General features: G+C 32.0%; 1 protein-coding gene across 3 annotated transcripts; it reads left to right on the top strand.

Annotated features, from left to right (window-relative positions):
• The first annotated feature begins 175 nt into the window (after positions 1-175).
• On the top strand, positions 176-23,248 carry LOC144852700 (osmosensitive cation channel TMEM63C-like). 3 transcript variants are annotated; one of them, XM_078710646.1, is made up of 23 exons: positions 176-245; positions 8,972-9,074; positions 9,751-9,914; positions 10,046-10,128; positions 13,652-13,708; positions 16,129-16,207; positions 16,616-16,653; positions 16,947-17,138; positions 17,415-17,526; positions 17,646-17,719; positions 18,339-18,419; positions 18,525-18,648; positions 18,881-19,014; positions 19,125-19,244; positions 19,487-19,545; positions 19,674-19,768; positions 19,915-20,111; positions 20,251-20,310; positions 20,642-20,804; positions 21,090-21,195; positions 21,422-21,589; positions 21,835-22,001; positions 22,303-23,248. In XM_078710646.1, exons 3-23 carry the CDS (start codon positions 9,783-9,785, stop codon positions 22,474-22,476), a joined length of 2,415 nt encoding a protein of 804 aa, XP_078566772.1. In that variant the 5' UTR covers positions 176-245; positions 8,972-9,074; positions 9,751-9,782; the 3' UTR covers positions 22,477-23,248. The 3 variants fall into 3 exon arrangements, with proteins under 3 accessions (XP_078566772.1, XP_078566775.1, XP_078566774.1); XM_078710649.1 differs by lacking the exon at positions 13,652-13,708; XM_078710648.1 differs by lacking the exon at positions 8,972-9,074 and having other exon boundaries at positions 190-245.
• Positions 23,249-23,307: the final 59 nt, after the last annotated feature.

Here is a 23,307-nt window from a genome sequence, read left to right as displayed (position 1 = left end):
TTCGTGTTCACAGTTATTCATTTAATATATTATGTAATGAAATGTTAATTATAGAATAAATTTATAAATATTTTATTAATTATTTTTCTCTACGAGCTACTTTTTATTGAAAAAGACATTTTTATTCATATCCACCACCCACCTAGAAGTGGTATAGTCTTTCCAGCAGTCTTCAATAAATTATTGATCAAGAATATCACATCATCGATTATGAGTTTCTTCAGAAGATGCGTAAATAGAAACAGGTATTTCGCCATAAATTTATCAAATGATTGTCTTTTTGTTTATTTCTAAGCATTTGTTGTGTTTGTTTGTTGTGTATTTAGGCCCAAATTGTACCCTTGGAATATTGCAAAATGAGTTTTATTGTGCACTGATGATGTAGGCCTACTACCTCTCTTCACGGTCTGACCTTATTATTAGTGTAGGCTGGTATGTCGTTTATGTGAATGTCGTGTGTATTTTTTGTTAAAAGCAAGCTTTGACTTTATTTCATATCTTGATAATATAAGGAATGAAAAAAAATATGTTGCCATTTTTTCAAAAGACATTTAAAGGACCAAATTCAAGATGGCCGCCAACATTCAAATAACCCTATTAAAAATCAGAATATCACCAATAATACAAATTATGAATGTGGAACAAGTCCGTTTTGATGGTATTACTGTACCCATTATACAATCTTAACTATGTAAAGCGATAATCTGTCGGCCATCTTGGATTTCAAAATGGCCGCCACTAAAAATTAAATTCTTTAAATAATTTTTTTTAAATATGTGTGCATAAATTGTTGTTTGTACACAATGTTCTAAAATTGTCACTTTATTTATTATTATTAATTACTTTATTATTGTTTGGTAGGGCCCTTATAGGGCGGAGGTGGGGAGGCAGAGTTCATTTGAGGGAGATGCTTATTCGAGGGATGTTTTAGTTTTAATAATATCGTAACATTTATAATAAAATGAAATCCTCTAATAGATATGAAAAGTGGTAAAAAATAATAACAAATGCTTGGTAAATTGTAGTTAACAGTGTGATGAATCTATTACAAATAGTATAATTGTGTTATTATAAATATAATACAATATTGTGTGTATAAATGTGGATGGGCGTTTATTAGATAGTTGAGTAGGTGGGTGTAGGCGATTATTATTCAAAGTGATGTTTTATTGGGGAGGCGTTTATTCAAATAAATACCACCATCATAATACATCATTTAATTTAAACATCTTTTGAAACTAACTTCCGCGACAGTGTAGTCCGTTTCGGCCCAAGAAGGAAGATGTTTTAAATGGCTTGCAATATGGGCCCTAATGGGACACAGATAGCCTACAGTTATTCCTGCCAGCTTACTCAATAAAACTCGGCTATCAGGATTTTATTTTTTAACTACTGTACCTTCACACGCGCGGTCCGATCCGATCCGAAAATAAACAAAAACTAAAACTAAAATGGCTATAGCCACTAACGACCAAGTTAACTGAAACCAGGTAGTTGGCAAGGTGAACCTGTGAACTCATTGTGAACCCGGAAATTACTTTGACCGCGTACAATTAAAATTGAGCTGAAAATCTACCCATGAAATCAGAAATTTTGTTTTAAAACTCTTTATAATATATTCCTAAGATAGATAAATAATAAATGCGTTATTGCTATGTAATTTAATGTCTGAACCTTCAGGACCATAGTCACCAGTATGGTTGGTAAGTTTTCAACCTGTCAACCTTTGGCAGAAGCTTGAAGGAAATAAAGATACAGCTCATTCACAAGATTATTCATAGGCAGCATTAACTCCCACTTCTCATCTTCTACAATCTCAACCGATTTAATTAGATATGTACCCCCTACAGATAGACCACCATTATACACTGGTTTGATGAGTGCACATGGTTGTGGTATACAAATCATGTACTACAGTAGGGAAAGAATGCCTGGTGATGACTCTTGCCCGAGATGAGTGGAAGTGGACAGAGATGACATCAAGAAGCAATTATTATGTCGACCCGGTGAACTATATGGCTTTTGGACATGTAGCATTGTGAAAATAGTGTTGAGGCCAGTGCTTTTGTTGAAACTGAACTTGTATTACTTATACAACCAGTGACACAAATATCTTAAATGGAAAACATCTCTAAGGACAGAAGCACACTAATTCTGCTTTCTCTCTACAAATGCAGACAGAGAAAGAGATTCTAAGTGAATTATCATTAAATTTTTTTTGAAAGAGGCTGATCATGAAGATATTAACTTAAATACAGAGAGTCGACGAAATCTAAATGATGTGGTAAAACTATATCCCTATATATGTCCGAGACACAAGAAAACGATATCTGCACACATGGAAAGTACACATGCTTTTATCAAATATTTCTTCGCTCATGACCACCTGAACTACGACCGGTTACTTCCGCCGCTGTATCAATTTCAACAGATTACTGAAACAAATTACAGATATTGGAGTTTATGAGAGGACATGTATGTGTGGGACTTGCTGGATTTACATCAATTGATCAGGGTCAGTGAGCGTGGTATCATTGGAATAACACAAATTAATGATTTCATCAGAGCTGGCAAATCTAGTTGATGAGTTTGAAAGCCAACATTTAAAGAGAGATGATATCCCGATTAATGAAGAATGCTGCAATTCGCAGGAAGAAGTTTATGAGATGTTTTAATTGCCTAAGTCACATAGCTGACATAGGCAGAAACACAAAAAACGATCTGAGCATGTGCAAATGTATATAAAAGCACTCAGATAATGTACAGATGGCAGTATAATGATATAAGCAGTGAGTTAGGCAGATCATAAGTCAGCTCTCCTTAATTGCCTAAGTCACACAGCTGACTTAGGCAGAAGCATAACAAATATAGTATATTGATAAAAGCAGTGAGTTAGGCAGATCATAAGTCAGCTCTCCTTAATTGCCTGAGTCACACAGCTGACTTAGGCAGAAACACAACAAATATAGTATATTGATATAAGCAGTGAGTTAGGCCGTAAAACAAAAACAAAATTATGACTTAGACAATTTTGTTATGAGGCTGTCGATATCATCTATATACAAAAAATGCTACCTTTAAGTAACAAAATTTAATAGCATCAGCTCTTCAGAATAAAATTAACACCGATGATTTTAGAAAAGGAAAGTAGCAATAATAGAGAAAGAATTTGTAACAAATTGGTTAGAAATATACTATAAAAATGTAATTCTTATTTTATTTAAAAAATCATGATTCTCCTCTCCTTAATTGCGTAAGTCACACAGCTGACTTAGGCAGAAACACAAAAAACGATCTGAGCATGTGCAAATGTATATAAAAGCACTCAGATAATGTACAGAGGGCAGTATGATGATATAAGCAGTGAGTTAGGCAGATCATAATTCAGCTCTCCTTAATTGCCTAAGTCACACAGCTGACTTAGGCAGAAACACAAAAAATATAGTATATTGATATAAGCAGTGAGTTAGGCAGATCATAAGTCAGCTCTCCTTAATTGCTTAAGTCACACAGATGTGACTTAGGAAAAAAAAATTATGATTAGACACTTTTGTTATGAGGCTGTCGATATCATCTATTAACAAAAAATGCTACCTTTAAGTAACAAAATTTAATAGCATCATAATTCAGCTCTCCTTAATTGCCTAAGTTACACAGCTGACTTAGGCAGAAACACAAAACATATAGTATATTGATACAAGCAGTGAGTTAGGCAGATCATAAGTCAGCTCTCCTTAATTGCCTAAGTCACACAGCTGACTTAGGCAGAAATATAGTATATTGATATAAGAAGTGAGTTAGACAGAAAAAAAAAATTATGACTTAGACACTTTTGTTATGAGGCTGTCGATATCATCTATACACAAAAAAATGCTACCTTTAAGTAACAAAATGTAATAGCATCAGCTCTTCAGATTAAAATTAACACTGATGACTTTAGAAAGGAAAGTAGCAATAAAAGAGAAAGAATTTGTAACAAATGGGTTAAAAAATATACTATAAAAATGTATTTCTTATTTTATTTAAAAAATCACGAGTCTCCTCTCCTTAATTGCCTAAGTCAGCACACAAAAAAACGATCTCAGCATGTGCAAATGTATATAAAAGCACTCAGATAATGTACAGAAGGCAGTATAATGATATAAGCAGTGAGTTAGGCAGATCATAAGTCAGCTCTCCTTATTTGCCTAAGTCACACAGCTGACTTAGGCAGAAGCACAAAAAATATAGTATATTGATATAAGCAGTGAGTTAGGCAGATCATAAGTCAGCTCTTTAATTGCCTAAGTCACACAGCTGACTTAGGCAGAAACACAACAAATATAGTATATTGATATAAGCAGTGAGTTAGGCAGAAAAAAAAATTATGACTTAGACACTTTTGTTATGAGGCTGTCGATATCATCTATATACAAAAAATGCTACCTTTAAGTAACAAAATTTAATAGCATCAGCTCTTCAGAATAAAATTAACACTGATGATTTTAGAAAAGGAAAGTAGCAATAATAGAGAAAGAATTTGTAACAAATTGGTTAAAAATATACTATAAAAATGTATTTCTTATTTTATTTAAAAAATCATGATTCTCCTCTCCTTAATTGCGTAAGTCACACAGCTTACTTAGGCAGAAACACAAAAAACGATCTGAGCATGTGCAAATGTATATAAAAGCACTCAGATAATGCACAGAGGGCAGTATGATGATATAAGCAGTGAGTTAGGCAGATCATAATTCAGCTCTCCTTAATTGCCTAAGTCACACAGCTGACTTAGGCAGAAACACAAAAAATATAGTATATTGATATAAGCAGTGAGTTAGGCAGATCATAAGTCAGCTCTCCTTAATTGCCTAAGTCACACACGAAATATACTATAAAAATGTATTTCTTATTTTATTTAAAAAATCACGAGTCTCCTCTCCTTAATTGCCTAAGTCACATAGCTGACTTAGGCAGAAACACAAAAAACGATCTGAGCATGTGCAAATGTATATAAAAGCACTCAGATAATGTACAGAGGGCAGTATGATGATATAAGCAGTGAGTTAGGCAGATCATAAGTCAGCTCTCCTTAATTGCCTAAGTCACACAGATGTGACTTAGGAAAAAAAAATTATGACTTAGACACTTTTGTTATGAGGCTGTCGATATCATCTATTAACAAAAAATGCTACCTTTAAGTAACAAAATTTAATAGCATCATAATTCAGCTCTCCTTAATTGCCTAAGTTACACAGCTGACTTAGGCAGAAACACAAAAAATATAGTATATTGATACAAGCAGTGAGTTAGGCAGATCATAAGTCAGCTCTCCTTAATTGCCTAAGTCACACAGCTGACTTAGGCAGAAATATAGTATATTGATATAAGCAGTGAGTTAGACAGAAAAAAAAAATTATGACTTAGACACTTTTGTTATGAGGCTGTCGATATCATCTATACACAAAAAAATGCTACCTTTAAGTAACAAAATGTAATAGCATCAGCTCTTCAGATTAAAATTAACACTGATGACTTTAGAAAGGAAAGTAGCAATAAAAGAGAAAGAATTTGTAACAAATGGGTTAAAAAATATACTATAAAAATGTATTTCATATTTTATTTAAAAAATCACGAGTCTCCTCTCCTTAATTGCCTAAGTCACATAGCTGACTTAGGCAGAAACAAAAAAACGATCTCAGCATGTGCAAATGTATATAAAAGCACTCAGATAATGTACAGAAGGCAGTATAATGATATAAGCAGTGAGTTAGGCAGATCATAAGTCAGCTCTCCTTAATTGCCTAAGTCACACAGCTGACTTAGGCAGAAACACAAAAAATATAGTATATTGATATAAGCAGTGAGTTAGGCAGATCATAAGTCAGCTCTCCTTAATTGCCTAAGTCACACAGCTGACTTAGGCAGAAACACAACAAATATAGTATATTGATATAAGCAGTGAGTTAGGCAGAAAAAAAAATTATGACTTAGACACTTTTGTTATGAGGCTGTCGATATCATCTATACACAAAAAAATGCTACCTTTAAGTAACAAAATGTAATAGCATCAGCTCTTCAGATTAAAATTAACACTGATGACTTTAGAAAGGAAAGTAGCAATAAAAGAGAAAGAATTTGTAACAAATGGGTTAAAAAATATACTATAAAAATGTATTTCATATTTTATTTAAAAAATCACGAGTCTCCTCTCCTTAATTGCCTAAGTCACATAGCTGACTTAGGCAGAAACACAAAAAAACGATCTCAGCATGTGCAAATGTATATAAAAGCACTCAGATAATGTACAGAAGGCAGTATAATGATATAAGCAGTGAGTTAGGCAGATCATAAGTCAGCTCTCCTTAATTGCCTAAGTCACACAGCTGACTTAGGCAGAAACACAAAAAAACGATCTCAGGATGTGCAAATGTATATAAAAGCACTCAGATAATGTACAGAAGACAGTATAATGATATAAGCAGTGAGTTAGGCAGATCATCATAAGTCAGCTCTCCTTAATTGCCTAAGTCACACAGCTGACTTAGGCAGAAACACAAAAAATATAGTATATTGATATAAGCAGTGAGTTAGGCAGATCATAAGTCAGCTCTCCTTAATTGCCTAAGTCACACAGCTGACTTAGGCAGAAACACAACAAATATAGTATATTGATATAAGCAGTGAGTTAGGCAGAAAAAAAAATTATGACTTAGACACTTTTGTTATGAGGCTGTCGATATCATCTATACAAAAAAAAATGCTACCTTTAAGTAACAAAATTTAATAGCATCAGCTCTTCAGATTAAAATTAACACTGATGACTTTAGAAAGGAAAGTAGCAATAAAAGAGAAAGAATTTGTAACAAATGGGTTAAAAAATATACTATAAAAATGTATTTCTTATTTTATTTAAAAAATCACGAGTCTCCTCTCCTTAATTGCCTAAGTCAGCACACAAAAAAACGAAATTTCGTTATATTGATATAAGCAGTGAGTTAGGCAGATCATAAGTCAGCTCTCCTTAATTGCCTAAGTCACACAGCTGACTTAGGCAGAAACACAACAAATATAGTATATTGATATAAGCAGTGAGTTAGGCAGAAAAAAAAATTATGACTTAGACACTTTTGTTATGAGGCTGTCGATATCATCTATACAAAAAAAAATGCTACCTTTAGAAAGTTGAGAAAGCCCAGAGAAAGGTACTAATCTATTCAGTATAATTATTTGCATCTATAATAGGGCCTACCCTGGCCTACTGTATATTATAATTGATAAATTAATTAATTTTTTTTTATTTAAAGCCTTATTTAATAAGCCGTGGCTAAAGATACGGTACCGTATCCTAACTTCCGTTTGCTAAAGGTACGGTAAAATTGCATTACGTCATAATCAGCCAATGGGGTGCTGGGACGTATGTGACGTCACCGTATAAGGACTTTGGATTTAATATTACCTTATTATAAAAAGTATAGGCATAATAGGCCTAACTAGTCTTTAATAATCTATTGGTTACACAATAATTAGTAGAACCCCTAATTGTTTGGGACACCCCTATTAGTCTATTGGGAGGAACATTTCTCTCGTGAACATTTAGGTCAAAGCATATTATTATTAAAAAAAATGTTTTAGGAATTATTAATTTTTTCAGGGGGACAATACATCTTTGATTATTAACATATTTTGTTATGCTATTTCAGATACAGTATGTATGTCTACTATATACCAAAAACCAAATAAATGTTTATACTGTAGTCTACTATAAAAACATGTATTTATTCTATAGAGAATCTTAAATTTCTCTGTGTTTATAATGTCTTAGAATCATTTGTACTACTGATAACGATAGTCAACAAATCAAGTAAATAAATGCAGTGTACTTTGAACCTTTCCATACACACCATATTGGGCCCAGCACCGTGTATACTTGTAATGCAACTTCCTTATCTCCTTGAATTGAATCATGTCTATTGCTATTCATTTGCTAAATCAGGGGCAGATCCAGAATTATTAAATGTGAGTGTTTTGCTTACCAGAGGTGGATCCAAGGTCCCTCCCACTTAATTTCTCAAATTGTAATGCCAAAAGATAGGACATCAAATTAAGCTCAACCCTTCATTTCACTATTTTTAGGCCCTGCCCCCTATCCCACTAATTTCAAAATCCTGGATCCGCCACTGCTCACATATAATATTTATAAGCTGTCAAAAAGAGTAGTCCATAATTTAATTTTAGCTGTTGCCTAGGGGAGCATGCCATGTTGCCCGGGGGAGCATGCCATGTTGCCCGGGGGAGCATGCCATGTTGCCCGGGGGAGCATGCCATGTTGCCCATTCACAAGCTCTTGGGTCTGCCCTTGCAAAAGGGTACTGAACACACACATGACCATATGGTCATATTTGTAGATTATACAGAATTATAAAATTTAATTAAAAAATAATATATTTTTACTCGGTAGGAAAACAGGATATCACTTCTTCTCTGTTCACATTAATAAATTAAAATTCATTTTCTCTTATTTAATATGTGTTCACATGAGAATAAATTGGTTTCTATTCTCAAAAAAAATTATTCAATTAAATGTCATATTTGCCAATATGTCTACAAATTAACAAAAATATTTGATGCAAATCATCCATTCATACAGTCATACAAATATTGACAATATTATGAATTGAATTATTAAATATTAATGTAGTGTAATAATTTCCACAGAGTTAGAGAAAAATGTCTTCATTTGAGCAATTCTCATAGATCAATAATTTGTTTTTTTTTTGTTGCTGATTGCAATTTATTTTAAATACTGCAAACATACTGTTGTATGCCATCTTGTTACTCTTTGATAATAATGATATGAATTATTCTATTGATCCAGCCTTATGTGCGATGAAGCATAAACTTAACTATGTTATCGACCAATCAGGTTGCCTATAGTTGTCTGAGCCTCTTAAAGCCAAATGCGATAATTATTATTTTTCCTACTAACTAGATTGTATTAACTGTACTGTAGCGTTGCATTAGTGTTTTCTCTCTTGTTTATTGTTGGATGTGGATATGGTGTTTTAACTACAGTATTAATCCTGTATCAATTTGTAAGTTGTTTTATATGTGCATTAATGTAGCCTATTCTTGTTAAATATTTGTTAGATAAAAACAACAAACCGACAAGAATCAGTACAGTATGTTGAAAACTAATGTTAATGAGTATTAATAAATATTGTATATGTATATTGTATTCAGATTTGTTGTTTTTAGTGTTTCCTTGTACCACAGTAGATATTTAGTTTCATAATTACAGAAGTGTTTACTTAGTTAGGAAGTAGTTAGTATAAAGTATATAGTGTAAAAGGTTTGAATACAATTTATACAGTATAATAAGCTCCATACATTATGTACTTAATTTGTTTTCCTGTCGTATTTTCATGTTTTATATCTTGTATTATAAATGATCCCTACAAAATATGAATGGAAATATGTATGAAATACAGTAGATTAGCAAACAAACATTCCTAATCTACAGTCAATTGGTATGTGAAGTATTAGAGAATCCTCAGATCGACAGGGGCAGATTCAGCAGGTAGCATTTAGGCTTGTGTACTCCCTTTTGACAGCTACAATAACATTTTGAACTGCTATTTATATTTTTGACAGATTAATAATATTAAATGTTAGTGCTCTCCCGTTTAAGAAATCCTGGATCCGCCCCGTGAGAGTTTTGTTTTAGAACAATTGCTGTAAAATATGTCAAATTGATTGTTTTTATTTTAGATCCATGTTGGTACTGTAACAAATCTTAGATAATGGACACGACGCCAGCACCGACCACACCCGGTAGTCTGCAGTGTACCTACATTGGCAAAAACACCACACTATTGTATGCGCCGTATGGTGGCATCCCGCTCAATTTATCACTTAATGTTATCTTTTTTGCTGTAAGTGTAAGATTTTATCTTATCTTTATATTACAATAATTTTTTTTTTAAAATAAAATTTAATAGGAAAAAATAAGTAAAGGAACACAAAAATATGGCCTTTAATTATTTTAAAATATTCTTTATTTTAGATTATTTTGCTGTTGTATGCAATATTTAGAAAATTAGCTGGTGAATATGGAAGGATTGCATTAGTACAGCATGGAGAAGAAAGGTAAGCCACTAAGTGTGTACTAGCAGGCAATCTAACACTCTAACATTTTCAAGTATTAAGATTCTTGTTCGGGTCTGTTTCTACAGTTTGATAAAAATATCCTGTGGCAGCTAAAAATGCTCCATTAAAACCATTTTAAAATCGTTACTTCATGATCAAGACGTGAATTAATTGTGGTTTTTGAAACCATATTTCTGCAAGGAAATACTGGTATTTAAATCTGTATTCTTTTGCTCAATAGAAACATGCCCTTTACTTGAAGTCATGGCAGGACATGAAGTTAATTTTAGGCTGGGTGGAAATAGTACACGGTTTTAAGATCTCTAGTAACTAGGATTAGGGTATAATTGCAATTTAATTTGGAATATTTAGTGAAGGAATTACTACAATGTATTATCCAAATATCCATAGTGATTCAGTTCATTCTTTTATATGCTTTAATTAAAGGAAAAAACGGTGAGTAAAATATTATGCGGTATTTGAGAAGCAACATTTGGACTGCATCATACCATTTTGATTCTCTTTGTTAGCCTTGCTTATGATAAAGTATAAAACCAAAAAGTTGGACACATTTTTTAAGCCTTGCTTAAATTATACAAAAATCCAACTTGGCCTGCGAACACTGTTTTTGTACAAGCTTGAAGCACACTCCACTATGAATGATTTTTTTCTTAATTTTCTGCATCGCTTGTATAAATTTATTATCATTAATTTTTAAATAATGTATTTGACTTTTTTGTAAAGGTTTAAGTTTCATAAATTGATTTGCACATAGAACATAAATTGAAGATAATGAACAACCCATCGTAGATCGTCAGTGTAATACACTCAAGTATCTAAATAGTCAGAGTTTTCACATTTCTTTATCCTATTATTAAATATGCAAGTTAATCTCTCTCTTATTAGGTTAATTTAAAGTAGACATTAATTATTAGATAACTTGATCCGATTAAATTTATTCTTTAGATAAACAACATTTTCAAATACATTGTTAATAGACAGTTTATCAACTTCACTTTTCAATATTTTCTTATTGATGTTTTTGATGAAATTTATTTTTCACTTTTACTTGCTTCTGTGCATGATCATATTTTCTTTATGAGAATGAAACACATTTTAATAATTAATTCTTTTTAAAAAATATATGTAATAATAAATATTGTATTTCTTGCAAGATATTGTAAATGCATTTGCACTGACTTAAAGAATGTTGTGCATCAAGTTTCACAGCATTTATACTGCAATCATTAATATTGTTTTAGTTACAAAGCAATTAAGTTGCATTGAGGATTTAGATTCAGCTTGATAGCGTTCACAATGATGTAATAACTTCCATATAAGGTCATTATCATAATGTATGCAAAAGCCATTAGTGTGAATGCTCTGATTACTGTATTGTGTTGCAAATTGTAATATTATAACTAGTTTAAATTTTAAAAATGTTGTCTGAATGTGATGCGTTACATTACATAAATACATTCTAGTATAATTTTACTAGACTAATGTGATGTACATATTATTATTATTAGGTTATTAATAACAGTGGTTTGTGAGTTATAATTAGAGTGACAGTTACAACATGATGTTAATGTGGTATCACAAATGTACCAACATTTCATAAAAATAGAGAAGATGATGCTGATGATCTTAGCAAAGATCTAGAGAAGATGATGTTGATGATCTTAGCAAAGATCTAGAGAAGATGATGTTGATGATCTTAGCAAAGATCTAGAGAAGATGATGTTGATGATCTTAGCAAAGATCCAATTATACCAATACAGGGGTTGAAGATAGAATATTTGATACCTTGTTGATGAAAGTGAAAAGTTATGTTTTTCCTTTCCCATTTTATTTTTTTTCTTTTTTAATGTATAATGTGCTGTAAAGTTTCAAATGTTGTAATCTGTTTTTGTTATATTTTTGTTGTTATTCAGGAAACCAAAACCTAAAGATGAAAGGTATTTAGTAATGTCATTTCATTTAACTGCACAATAATAATTAATAGGGAAGAAGAAACCTTTTAATCACTTTCAAACAGTAGTTGACCAATTACTTGGCACTAAAGACAATTAAACAACATCTGCGCATGATATTAAATCAATTTCTGTTGTGAATATTTGCTCGTCTATGCCAAATTCACTAATTAGAGTTAATACAACATTTTGGTTTTCTTTAGTTGATGCATCAAAAAAGAATGATGTAAGAAAGAATTCACGACATTGTTGTATCATTCAAATTAGGCTTTTAACTGGACTGTTTTGAGCTCTTCGGACTTCTCGTTGTTTCTATACGAGCAGTGCAAGTTGTGAGTAGTTTGAAGAGCTTGTCAAATACACCTATAGTTAAACTATTCTGACAGTGAATAAATTCATCTGGTTCCGAATTCAATACAAACTGTAAAATTTACTTGTTTAGTTTATAATTATATTTAGGAAAATTGCCAAGGATAACCATAAGCGAATTCATTCACTATCCCTCTTAAAGGTGGCGTTCCTGTTCACAAGACAACATACACAAGATGCTCTACATAAACAAAGTCTTATTACAAGTCTTGAGTTGTAATTTCTCATTTGACTTGAATTAATTTGTTCAACAAAAAAGTAAATTTTCCAGTTTGTATTCAGACAGTGGTTTCAAAACCATAATAGTAGTGTAGTTGGCAAGATCCATCTTCTAAATAGTTTACAGTGCTTGTGTCTATGGGAATGTTTTCTTCTTCACATTTCAAGACTTTATATTCTCTCATTTCATTTATGTTTCATGATTACAGTATCTTGATAAAAAATAATTGACTTGTTGTAATTCATATTAGTATAGTTTAATGATTGCATTTAAGTCGTATTATTGTTTTGTACGAGTTTAGGTTTTGAATAAAAAAAAAATTGTTTACTTAGTTTCCACCGTTAACTGTAGTTTTTTTGAAAGAATAAAAGTAAAAACACAGAGCACTAACGAATTCTACACTTTATGGTAAAACAGATATTAATATACTTTAAACTTTTCAATTAATTACTTTTAGTTTTTTAATAGTCATACAGTAGAAAGTAGAATAGAATACCTAGTCCTAATACACTTGGTTTCTTAGAGTACAAATTTCACTTTTACTCTTATAAAATGGAGGTCTAAGTTTTATTATCCAAATGACTTATATCACACTTATAACATATTTGAATATCATCAAATGGAAGTTTGATATTTGTAAGTTTTACCTCAGCTGCTCATATTTGTTTATTACTTATTATTAGTCATTTAGAAGGTACATAAAATGCTATCTAGCTTAGGGCACTCGCCATACCATGGATAAACTGTAAGTTCAGCTCACAATTGCTGACGTACTAGCCCCATTTATATAAATTATAAAACATGCCATTATTATCTTTTGTATTATCGATAAGGTGCTCTGTAAGAACCTTTTAAATGTCTGTTACTCATTATCTATGTTATAATTTTATTATGTGTTTTGTTTTCTTTTAAATTCTTGCTTGTCTTATTTTTTTCCGTTATTTTACGTTTTTGCTTGTAGTAGACGACTTTCATCTGTGCCTTCGGACAGTTCAACATCGACCAATTTGTATGATGTGTATGTGTATTTTATTTTGACCATTTTTCTTTCATTTATATTATGTTAATTTTCATTTTTTAGTTTCATTAACCTTCATCTTCTATTCAGCATCTTCCTGCATTTTTAGTTTCATTATGATTTCTTTGATTTTTTGTATTAAAAAAATGTGTTTTACAACCAAAATAATGAATTAATAATCCCTGTTATTAAACTAATAATTGAATTTTATTTTTATGTATGGAGCTATAATTTAAGAGTAACAACGCACTACATACTTATTTGATCTATCATCTTTTCAGACATACTATTAACTAAACTGTAACCTAATATTGTAATTTGAGTGCGTAATTTGAATGCATTTTCCGGGCACGCACATTAAGCTTTTGTTGTGAGTGTCTACACTGACCAATAATTTTTTTTATCTTGCATGTATGATTACAAGCAACTAAAAGAATTTGTTTAAAGTCAGTTTATTCCCCACGAAAGAGAGAAAAAAATACAATATTACAAAATAAAGTTTATAATTTTATAGCTCCATGTGTAGAACAAGAAATCAATTTACTATGCACTCTTAAGATTACTGTTAATTAATTAATCTACTTAAAGTAAAAAATACAATGGGAACAATCATAGAGATATCAAGTTGACATTCAAAGTGTTATTAGATGGTGTTTACAGCAGGTGTGTTAGTAGCCATGCTTCACACAATTATTAAGCCATTCCCTATTTAATTAATAAAAAGGATGTGCACAAATTTGGAACTGTGACATTTATTCTCTACTTGCACGCTGTTTATATTACATAAGCTGTTTTATGAAATCAGTTCAAAGCGTGGGATGTATGTAGTCATCTAAATTACCTTTAACACTATCTAACCTCAGCCGCCCACTACCACAATTATATATAGAAATAGAAACTGGAGGATAATAACTGAAACTAATTTAAAATTGTTTTTCTTTTCATAAATAGGCTCTGCCTCATTTTCTGACTAATCTACTTTTAAATTTAGTTATTGTACAAACTATCAAATGTTTTTCTTTGATTATATCAATAATTGCAAATTTAAGTTTAGCATTTCTTATTAGAATGATTAAAATATTCATTGAAATAATATTTCAGACCTCAACATTTTGAATGTCTTTTTTTTCCTTAGCTGTGTCTGAATGTTAAAGGTAACATTTCATTTTCTGGGAAATGAGGGAAATTTCTTATTTTGGTTTAATTCTTCATTTTGATTTACAGTACTTCTTCATTCTAACTTTGATCATTTTGATTTTAAAATGATTTTTGAGGTATAATTCTTTTAAACAAGATGTTACAGTAACTGAAAAACTTTTTTGCTCAAATTTCCTCGACCATCAATAGGGAGTTTTTTATTTGTGATTACCTAGAAACTAGGACCTACGCATATTGTATATATATATATATACATTGGGGTAATTCATTGTATTTTTGGAATTGTCATCAAGTGAGGTAATACATCCCAATGTCCCCGTGAAATACATCCCAATGTCCCCATATGCAGACAATGAATTAAGATGATTAATTAGTTTCTGGTCATTGCAAACTGAAAAACTCCCAATTCTGCAGAAGACTTCTTGTTCTTTTCCACCTTATTATACAAATAATGTAGTCTCGTTTGGGTATGTTTTCACTGTTGCAGAATTTCATTTCACATAATTATGTAGACACAACCAATTGATAACAAAATTCAATTATAATCTGGTTTCTATTGTCTTGGGTAATACAATCAATATTGTACTTTGGATGTGTGTTTTGTAGGATGTATCAACAAATCCTCGTGTAAAAGTTCATTTACTGAAGAATGAATTTTACACTTTATGTGACAGGGTTAGGTTGTTATTACATTCCTCTTTTGTGTGTTTAACCTATTTATGTTTTCAGAATCAAAATAATAATTTACATTCATAATATTAATGGTATTTTATTAGTTTTAGACAATTTTATTTAAACTGCATCTGTGATGCTTTTTTCGAAAATGTTTTAACAAAAAATAACTTAACGTTGGTAGGTGGTATTTCAAATTTGGGAAACGATTATCACTTAATATAACATACCTCTAGGTTCCCCTATGCATCCCTTTGTGTCCAATGTGGAATTCAGGGGTGTGCGTGATGTTTCTCAGGGTATTTCTAAAATTAATGTACTGTATTTTTGTTCATTTACTATTATCTCAGGTCACCAAACTTTATAGCACATTGTTTTTCCATATAATATACATTTTTCATTGGATTTTCTTCATATGTTTATTCAGTTTTGATGTTTTTGGTCATTTTCCCACATTTTTAATATTCGTTGTATATTTAGAAAAGGTGGTAAGTATAAGTAGTTAGGGTACGCAATCTGTGTTTTTTCTTTTCAAATACAACAAGAAACATTTTGCATATATAACTTGTTTTGTTACTATGATTGTGTAGATGGACAAGCATGTTTTTTGGTGATCATAGTAAAACCAATGATGATGATGATTCGGAACCACACTATGAAGATTATGCTGTAAGTAACTGTACCTTATAATAGTTATGATCGTCAAGTTATCATATCTGATGATAACACAGAAATGTTTCCATGCCATTTGATTTATTTTGTATTCAGTGGCATAACGCAGGGGGCAAAGGCCCCAGGTTTAGCACTCTTAAGAGGCACTCCAACGCTGGGTAGTTACACATTGCATTGAGGCTGCTTATTCCCCTGGGTTTAGCCAGTGAGCGCTCATAGCCGTTACGCCACTGTGATGTTGAAAGCCCAGCTTCTCCTTATTACAATTTATTTATTTATCAAAGATGATGGAACATACAGTTTGAGATGCAGGGCAAGAGATTGTGGAAAGCTTCAACTCAATTAGTCTATGAATGGCACCATCATTATCTAAATTGATAACATTTATTTTTATTACTCTTATAGGGATTCTGTTCTTGGATCAGAGCTGTCTTCACAATTACGTAAGTGACTTGAATATAAATAGTAGTAAAGATAACCACTATGTAGAGTAAAATGAGATGGAGTGAGTGCAGAATCTGTTTGAAAGAGAGCCTATTCTCACTCCTGGTTATTGTACGTTATGACTGAATAAATATTATTATTAAAACTAGAAAAAAAGGGTTTGAGTGGGTAACCATCAAGTTTGATGTTTCTTTGATGGAAGAAAGAGACATAGTAAAACATTACTCTATATACAGCCAAGAATTAGTACATCAATTTCAGTAGATTCATATAGATTGCAATTATCTTTCAGTGATAACCAAATCAGGAGGAAGTCTGGAGTAGATGCCATTCAGTATCTTCAGTTCCAGCGCTACCTCATTGGTCTTGTAGTTGTCATCTGTGTCCTGTCTATTGGGGTCATTCTACCGGTCAACTTCAGCGGTGACCAGGAAGGAGGAAAGCAGAACTTTGGCCATACAACCATCAGTAACCTTCCAACTGAGTTAGTATTTATCAACGTTACTATTTATGGGGAAAGAGAAGGGGTCCATACCCAAAATAGTTTGCCCCCTATGCAAATTCACTTCAGAATCCAAGAGGTATCGTGACTGAGATACAGAGTAGTTGTTTCCATTACAGTCTTATATGAACACTAGATAAGATAAGATAAGTACTGTCTTTATAATGCTGCGTTGGTATCATTACCTTTTTGAAAGGATACTGTGGCCTTGTAATCACTATTGTAAATAAGATATTTACAGTATACATTTTGTTTCAGCTCTAAAGCATTATGGGTGCATACGTTCTTTGCAATGATTTATTTTGTCATCGCCATTATTGCTCTTCGACATTTCAAACAACATCTGCCTAACAGAGAGGAACCAAGTCATGTATGTATCAAATAGTATTGTTATTATTATTTACACAATAATGTTCTAGTCTGTTAATGTCATAATTTCACAAGTTACAGATGTTATTTGTACTGAATGTATTAATTGTTTCTGTTCAGATATCAAGGACTTTGTTTGTTATCGGGATTCCATTGGAGAGGACAGAGCCTGCTCTTATTCGCCAACATTTCCAGTAAGTATTGATTAAATTAAGGTATATTTTAATACTGAAATAAACATAGAATGTATTTATGATACATACTGAATACTTAAAACTAAAAACTCAATATTATTTCCTACTCACTGCATATTATAAAACTCATTGTGAATACCATACTTCATTCACAAACATTTTGAACAATTCCATACTAAATTTCTTTAGAATGGCAGAGTTGACTGTCGTTATATATTTTTATTTTACTTTTATACTGCTGTATTTATATATATATTACAAATGTTCTACTGTGATGTTTTATCTTTTACAAATTGAATACGAACATAAATCAAATTACTAATGAAGTATACGATCAAATTCAATTTTTCAGGATGTTAGTGGAGACTAATAATAGCAAATAATCAATCATAGTTGACGTAACCATTAGGGATATTCTCAGAAATTCCTACTTTTTGACACAAAAGCAATATATTTTAATTCACAAAAAACCGATTATAAATGAAAGGTAGACCAAAAAGATAACATAAATAATTTAAACAAAAAAATTAAATAAATAGACATCAATATATAGGTCAATAAACTTTAAAATTATTTTCAGTCATCTGGGTATTTATTTCCAAAAACTTTTTGTCTTCAGGGAGGCCTATCCTGATGTTGAAGTGACTGATGTTCAATTTGCATATGACATTTCAAGACTACAGTACTTGGATCAGGCAAGGTAAAGTTTACTTTTATATTGTTTATTCATATCACATTTTGCAACCAAGCCAACGACAAACTGGAGGCAATAAAGTAAAGTAACACATTTTTTTTCAATGTCCAGAAAAGACGCACAGGCCAATCGTATTGCATGTGAGTCTATGCAGCAATCTAGTGGTGTTGCTCCCACTCTACGTCCTGGACTGTGTGGCCAAATTGGCTGTCATGATTGCTGTGGAGGGCCTAAGGTAAATATTAATTTCAAGTTTTGTCAAATAAAAATAATATCAAGTTTAATCACGTACCAGTGAATACTTAACACAAACTAGAATATATATTTGATTTGTTGTCCACGAAAAATTGTTGAGGAACTGTTAAGTGCAGTATCACATCACTATAACAATGTTTTTCAGGTAAAAAGTGTTTAGGAGATATTACATTTAGTAGCCTTTAATTATTCCGGTTCTATATTTAATATAGGTGGATGCTATAGAATATTATTCAAGGCAAGCAGACCATTTGGCATCTGCTGTCATGACAGAAAAACAGAGTGCACTTCAGAGTAACTTGGGAATGGCATTTGTCACAGTGAGCACAGTAGAGGCTGGTGCCAGGTGAGAATAATCACTTACAGTACATAACATAACAACCATAATATTAATTATCTTACTAAGGACGTTCTAAGTATTCAATTGTATGTATATGATGTATTTTTGTTTTAAAGGATTGTGAGTGATTATGCCACATTAAAGACTGGACCACCCACTGTGTCTAGTGTTAGTCGCACTGTTCACTCAACCACCTGGACTGTAGATTACGCTCCGTGGCCTGATGATATTATCTGGTAGGTCATTTTCTATATTTATTTATTTGTTGACCATGCACCTTTGAATTGGTGGCAGGGTCCAAGAAACAACACAGAACAGAACATATTGAGAAAAAAATGAATATTCTATATACTGTATTCTTCTGTCCATATCCTGTGGTTGCCTAGGTGTGGTTGATTTTAACTGTAAAGAGCAATGCTATTTTAATGTTGAAGAAGTTCTGTTGTTGCATGGAGGTAATTATTGATGTTTCTTTCAGGCAAAATCTTTCTGTGAGCAATTTAAAATGGTGGGTCAGTGTAATAACAGTAAATATATGTAAGTACTCATTTTAAAATAACTAAATGCTTAAATTAATAATTGAAATAAGCTTCGATTGTGGAAAGAGTCATCAGCAAGCAAATAATTGAATACAAAACAGTTAAAAACTTGTCTCCTTTGTTTAGGTTTATTTTTGGTGTTGTTTTTTCTGACTACTCCATCTGTTATACTAACAAGTCTTGACAGTACAAATTATAAAAACGCCATTGATAACTTGAATGTAAGTATTTTACAAATTCTATAAAAATGTATTCATTTCTTTTCAAGTAAGCATTTATTTTTCTTTTAAATAAATACAGACTAAAGTAATAAAACCAAAAAAGCAAAAGCTTTGGACTAACACAAAGTAATATTTGTACTTTACAGTCTGCAGTAATATCGCAGTTCTTGCCAACACTGCTATTGTTGATGTTTGCTGCCCTCCTACCACAGCTCGTAATCTATTCCAGCTACTACTTTGAATATCATTGGACACGTACAACGCTAAATCATGTTATAATGCGCAAAACTTATGTCTTTCTTATGTTGATGCTGCTTATACTGCCCTCTCTAGGATTAGCAAGGTATGATCTTGACTTATTATTTAGTGAATTAATTTTATGACTGATTTATGATTTCAAAGTAAAATTGTATAGCCTTTAAAAAGCTGTAACATCAATTCAGTGACTGTCCAGTAAATATATGTTGTTGTTTCATTTTTAGTGCCCAGGCCTTGTTTGAGTATACTCTAAGTGATCAAGAAAACATTAAGATGAGATGGGGGTAAGTGGTAGCTTATTGATTAAAATCATTAACATCCTCATGAGTATTTAATTGACAACCAGCTTTATCATTTGAATGAAAGTTTATACATGTTAGTATATAACTAGATTAAATGGTTTAAACTAGCTTACAGCAAAGTCAATTTAACATACCATAATTTTTGACATGCAATTTTAAATATATCATAATACCATTCATTCATTCACATTCATTAATGTTTTTATTCCAAGATCAAAAATAAAATTTGATGTTTATGAATATTATTGTAATTATCATGATTACTGTCCATTGGCCATATTTCTCATGTCTTATGCCATTTGTTGTTTCTTAGTTGTATGTTTCTACCTGACAACGGAGCGTTCTTTGTAAACTACATCATCACGTCTGCATTTATCGGAACTGCTCTTGAGTTGATCAGATTCCCTGAGCTATTTCTATACATTATCACAATGGTTTGGACGAGATCTGAAGCAGAAAAAATTACTGCTAGAAAGGTAGGCTGTATTAGCCAATAGAATGGCCTGGTAGTTGCCTTCTTATCTCAGCCTGGACTTAGTTTAAACTAACCGTTGCTCATAACTTCTTCCAATGCTTCCAATATAGTTTCTACAGCTAAGCTACAAGAAATGTTATACCTTGATACCTTAATCTTGAGACGTATGAGGCTGTACCTACGTGTCCCTCAAATCCATCCAACCATTTCCTAATAATTTTAAGGAGAAAGCTTCATAATAACTAAAAAATTATTCATTTGTTCATTTTTTTTTCTTTCGTTCCAGAAATTAGCCTATGAATTCCAATATGGTGTGAATTATGCATGGATGTTAACACTGTTTAGTATAGTATTTGCCTACAGTATAACGTGCCCTCTTATAGTCCCATTTGGTAAGTTTTAATCACCATTTTGCTGAGTCCATACATAAATTTGAACAATATATATTGTTTTATTCTTTGGAACCCACACACTACTACTGTATACAGACAGTCAGGTTTACTGAAACCCACACACTACTACTGTATACAGACAGTCGGGTTTATTAAAAATAATTTAATTTAAATTGTTTGTAATTGCATTGCAGAATCTTAGTTGATCATGTTTGTTATTTTGTAGGTATGGTGTATTTCATATTCAAGCATATGGTTGATCGTTACAACATATATTTTGCATATGCACCATCTAGAATTGACAAGGGAATCCACGATAGCGCTGGCAACTTTGTTGTGATTTCGGGGATTATTCTTCAGCTTTCAATACTTTTCTTCTCTGTGTTAAGATTAGGTTTGTATCAAACTACAACATATTACAATATTGTAGTTCTGTTTTCTGATTGATGATGCCATAGTTAATACCAGACTCTAAAGCCAGATAACTATATACCAGAAATGGTAATGAGAAGAACTTTTTCCCAAATGTCCCTGTATAAAATAATTTCCCCTCATTTGTGTCAAAGGAACATATCCCCTGAATAGGGGTGTCCCAATGGGGGATTCTATAACTAAATTTTCTTTTATTATTTTGAACAGGATCTGTGGATCCTCATTCCATTGTATCAGCAATATTTCTCGTCATATGTATTGGATATTACGTGGCTAAATTTTGCTTTCATCTATGGACTGGCTATATACCACCTAGTTATAGTGAATTTGATAATATTGAACAACCAAGTACTATTAAGGAAACTGAACTCAAGGTAGGTATAATTTCATATTTAAAACACACGCACACACATATTTAAAGTGCTATAACTTCATTTGCGGTGTCCCAGCCATGTTCTTATCTTCTTTGCATTTTTTTAATAATATACAAATACTTTATTTACATTACATTTTTTGGATTTACCCAGTAGGCAAGTACAAGAAAATGATCAGCACACATAACGTGTGCAATGTATGTTAAGGAGCCAACAGTCCCATCTGAAAGAATGAACACTTATAATTGCATGTTTCCTATGAGATTCTTTTAACACATCTTTTAACTTTTTTTTTCTTCAGAATTTTGTTCCTGATGTTTTGATGAAAGAAGGAGATGGGGAGAGCGATCCTAAAGTAACGTCATCGTTGCCAAGACATGCCTATGGTACAATGGCACCTTCTGCGGATGTTGATAGTAAAGCAACTGTTATTGAGCCTGGTAATAATATTGAAACTAATCATTATCAATCATAATATTATTAGCATCAATGTCTGTTTAGCTGGATATGTCTGTTTAGCTAGATATGTCTGTTTAGCTGGATACAGGTTTCATAAAGCCAAGCTACTGTTAAATTATAATATAGATGTGTTTTATGAATGCAATGGAGCCAAGACAAGTGTATAAATTACTATTTGGTCACACTTATATTTGTAGACGAATATTTCATTATCATCGTCCCCAGCGTTCTAGTTCCAACTAATCCTCTCCTGGTTCAGTGGTGTAACGGCTATGAGCGCTCACTGGCTAAACCCAGGGGCTCAAGGGGCCCCAGAAAAAGTCTAATGCAACTATCCAGCGTTGGAGTGCCCCTTAGGAGTGCTAAACCAGGGGCTCAAGGCCCTTAGGAGTGCTAAGCCAGGGGCTCAAGGCCCCTTAGGAGTGCTTAACCAGGGGCTCAAGGCCCCTTAGGAGTGCTAAACCAGGGGCTCAAGGCCCCTTAGGAGTGCTTAACCAGGGGCCTTTGCCCTGTGCGTTACGCCACTGTACTGGTTGTTGCCATAAATGGCGTCCTTGATGAAAATGATGCAAGTGTTGTTGACCAGCCTTGTCCTGATAAATATTACTAACTTGTATAAGATAAAGATTATATATAAGTAACTTTAGTAATATTCATAGAATTATTTGTTGTTACATTAGTGATATATTTAGAGTTAGATAAATATAATGAATATATGAATTAATTAATTTCCAGTAATACCATTGGACGGTTTAGAGTTCCTCTTTATGCCTGAAAATATATATATATATATAAAGAAAGTCATACATAGCAGATTATATCATATTGTACATTTTATATTGTATGT

The sequence above is a fragment of the Antedon bifida genome, chromosome 9, assembly GCF_963402885.1.
Source record: "Antedon bifida chromosome 9, ecAntBifi1.1, whole genome shotgun sequence".
Taxonomy (NCBI): Eukaryota; Metazoa; Echinodermata; class Crinoidea; order Comatulida; family Antedonidae; genus Antedon; species Antedon bifida.
The sequence above is the reverse complement of the archived record's forward strand: the minus strand, read 5'-3'. Positions and strand labels throughout refer to the sequence as shown.

Coding starts and splice junctions, on each gene's coding strand:
- LOC144852700 (XM_078710646.1), top strand. CDS start 9,783: ATGGACACGACGCCAGCACCGACCACACCCGGTAGTCTGCAGTGTACC. Junction 10,129..13,651: donor GTACAGCATGGAGAAGAAAG/GTAAGCCACTAA, acceptor TTTTGCTTGTAG/TAGACGACTTTCATCTGTGC. Junction 13,709..16,128: donor TCGACCAATTTGTATGATGT/GTATGTGTATTT, acceptor ATGATTGTGTAG/ATGGACAAGCATGTTTTTTG.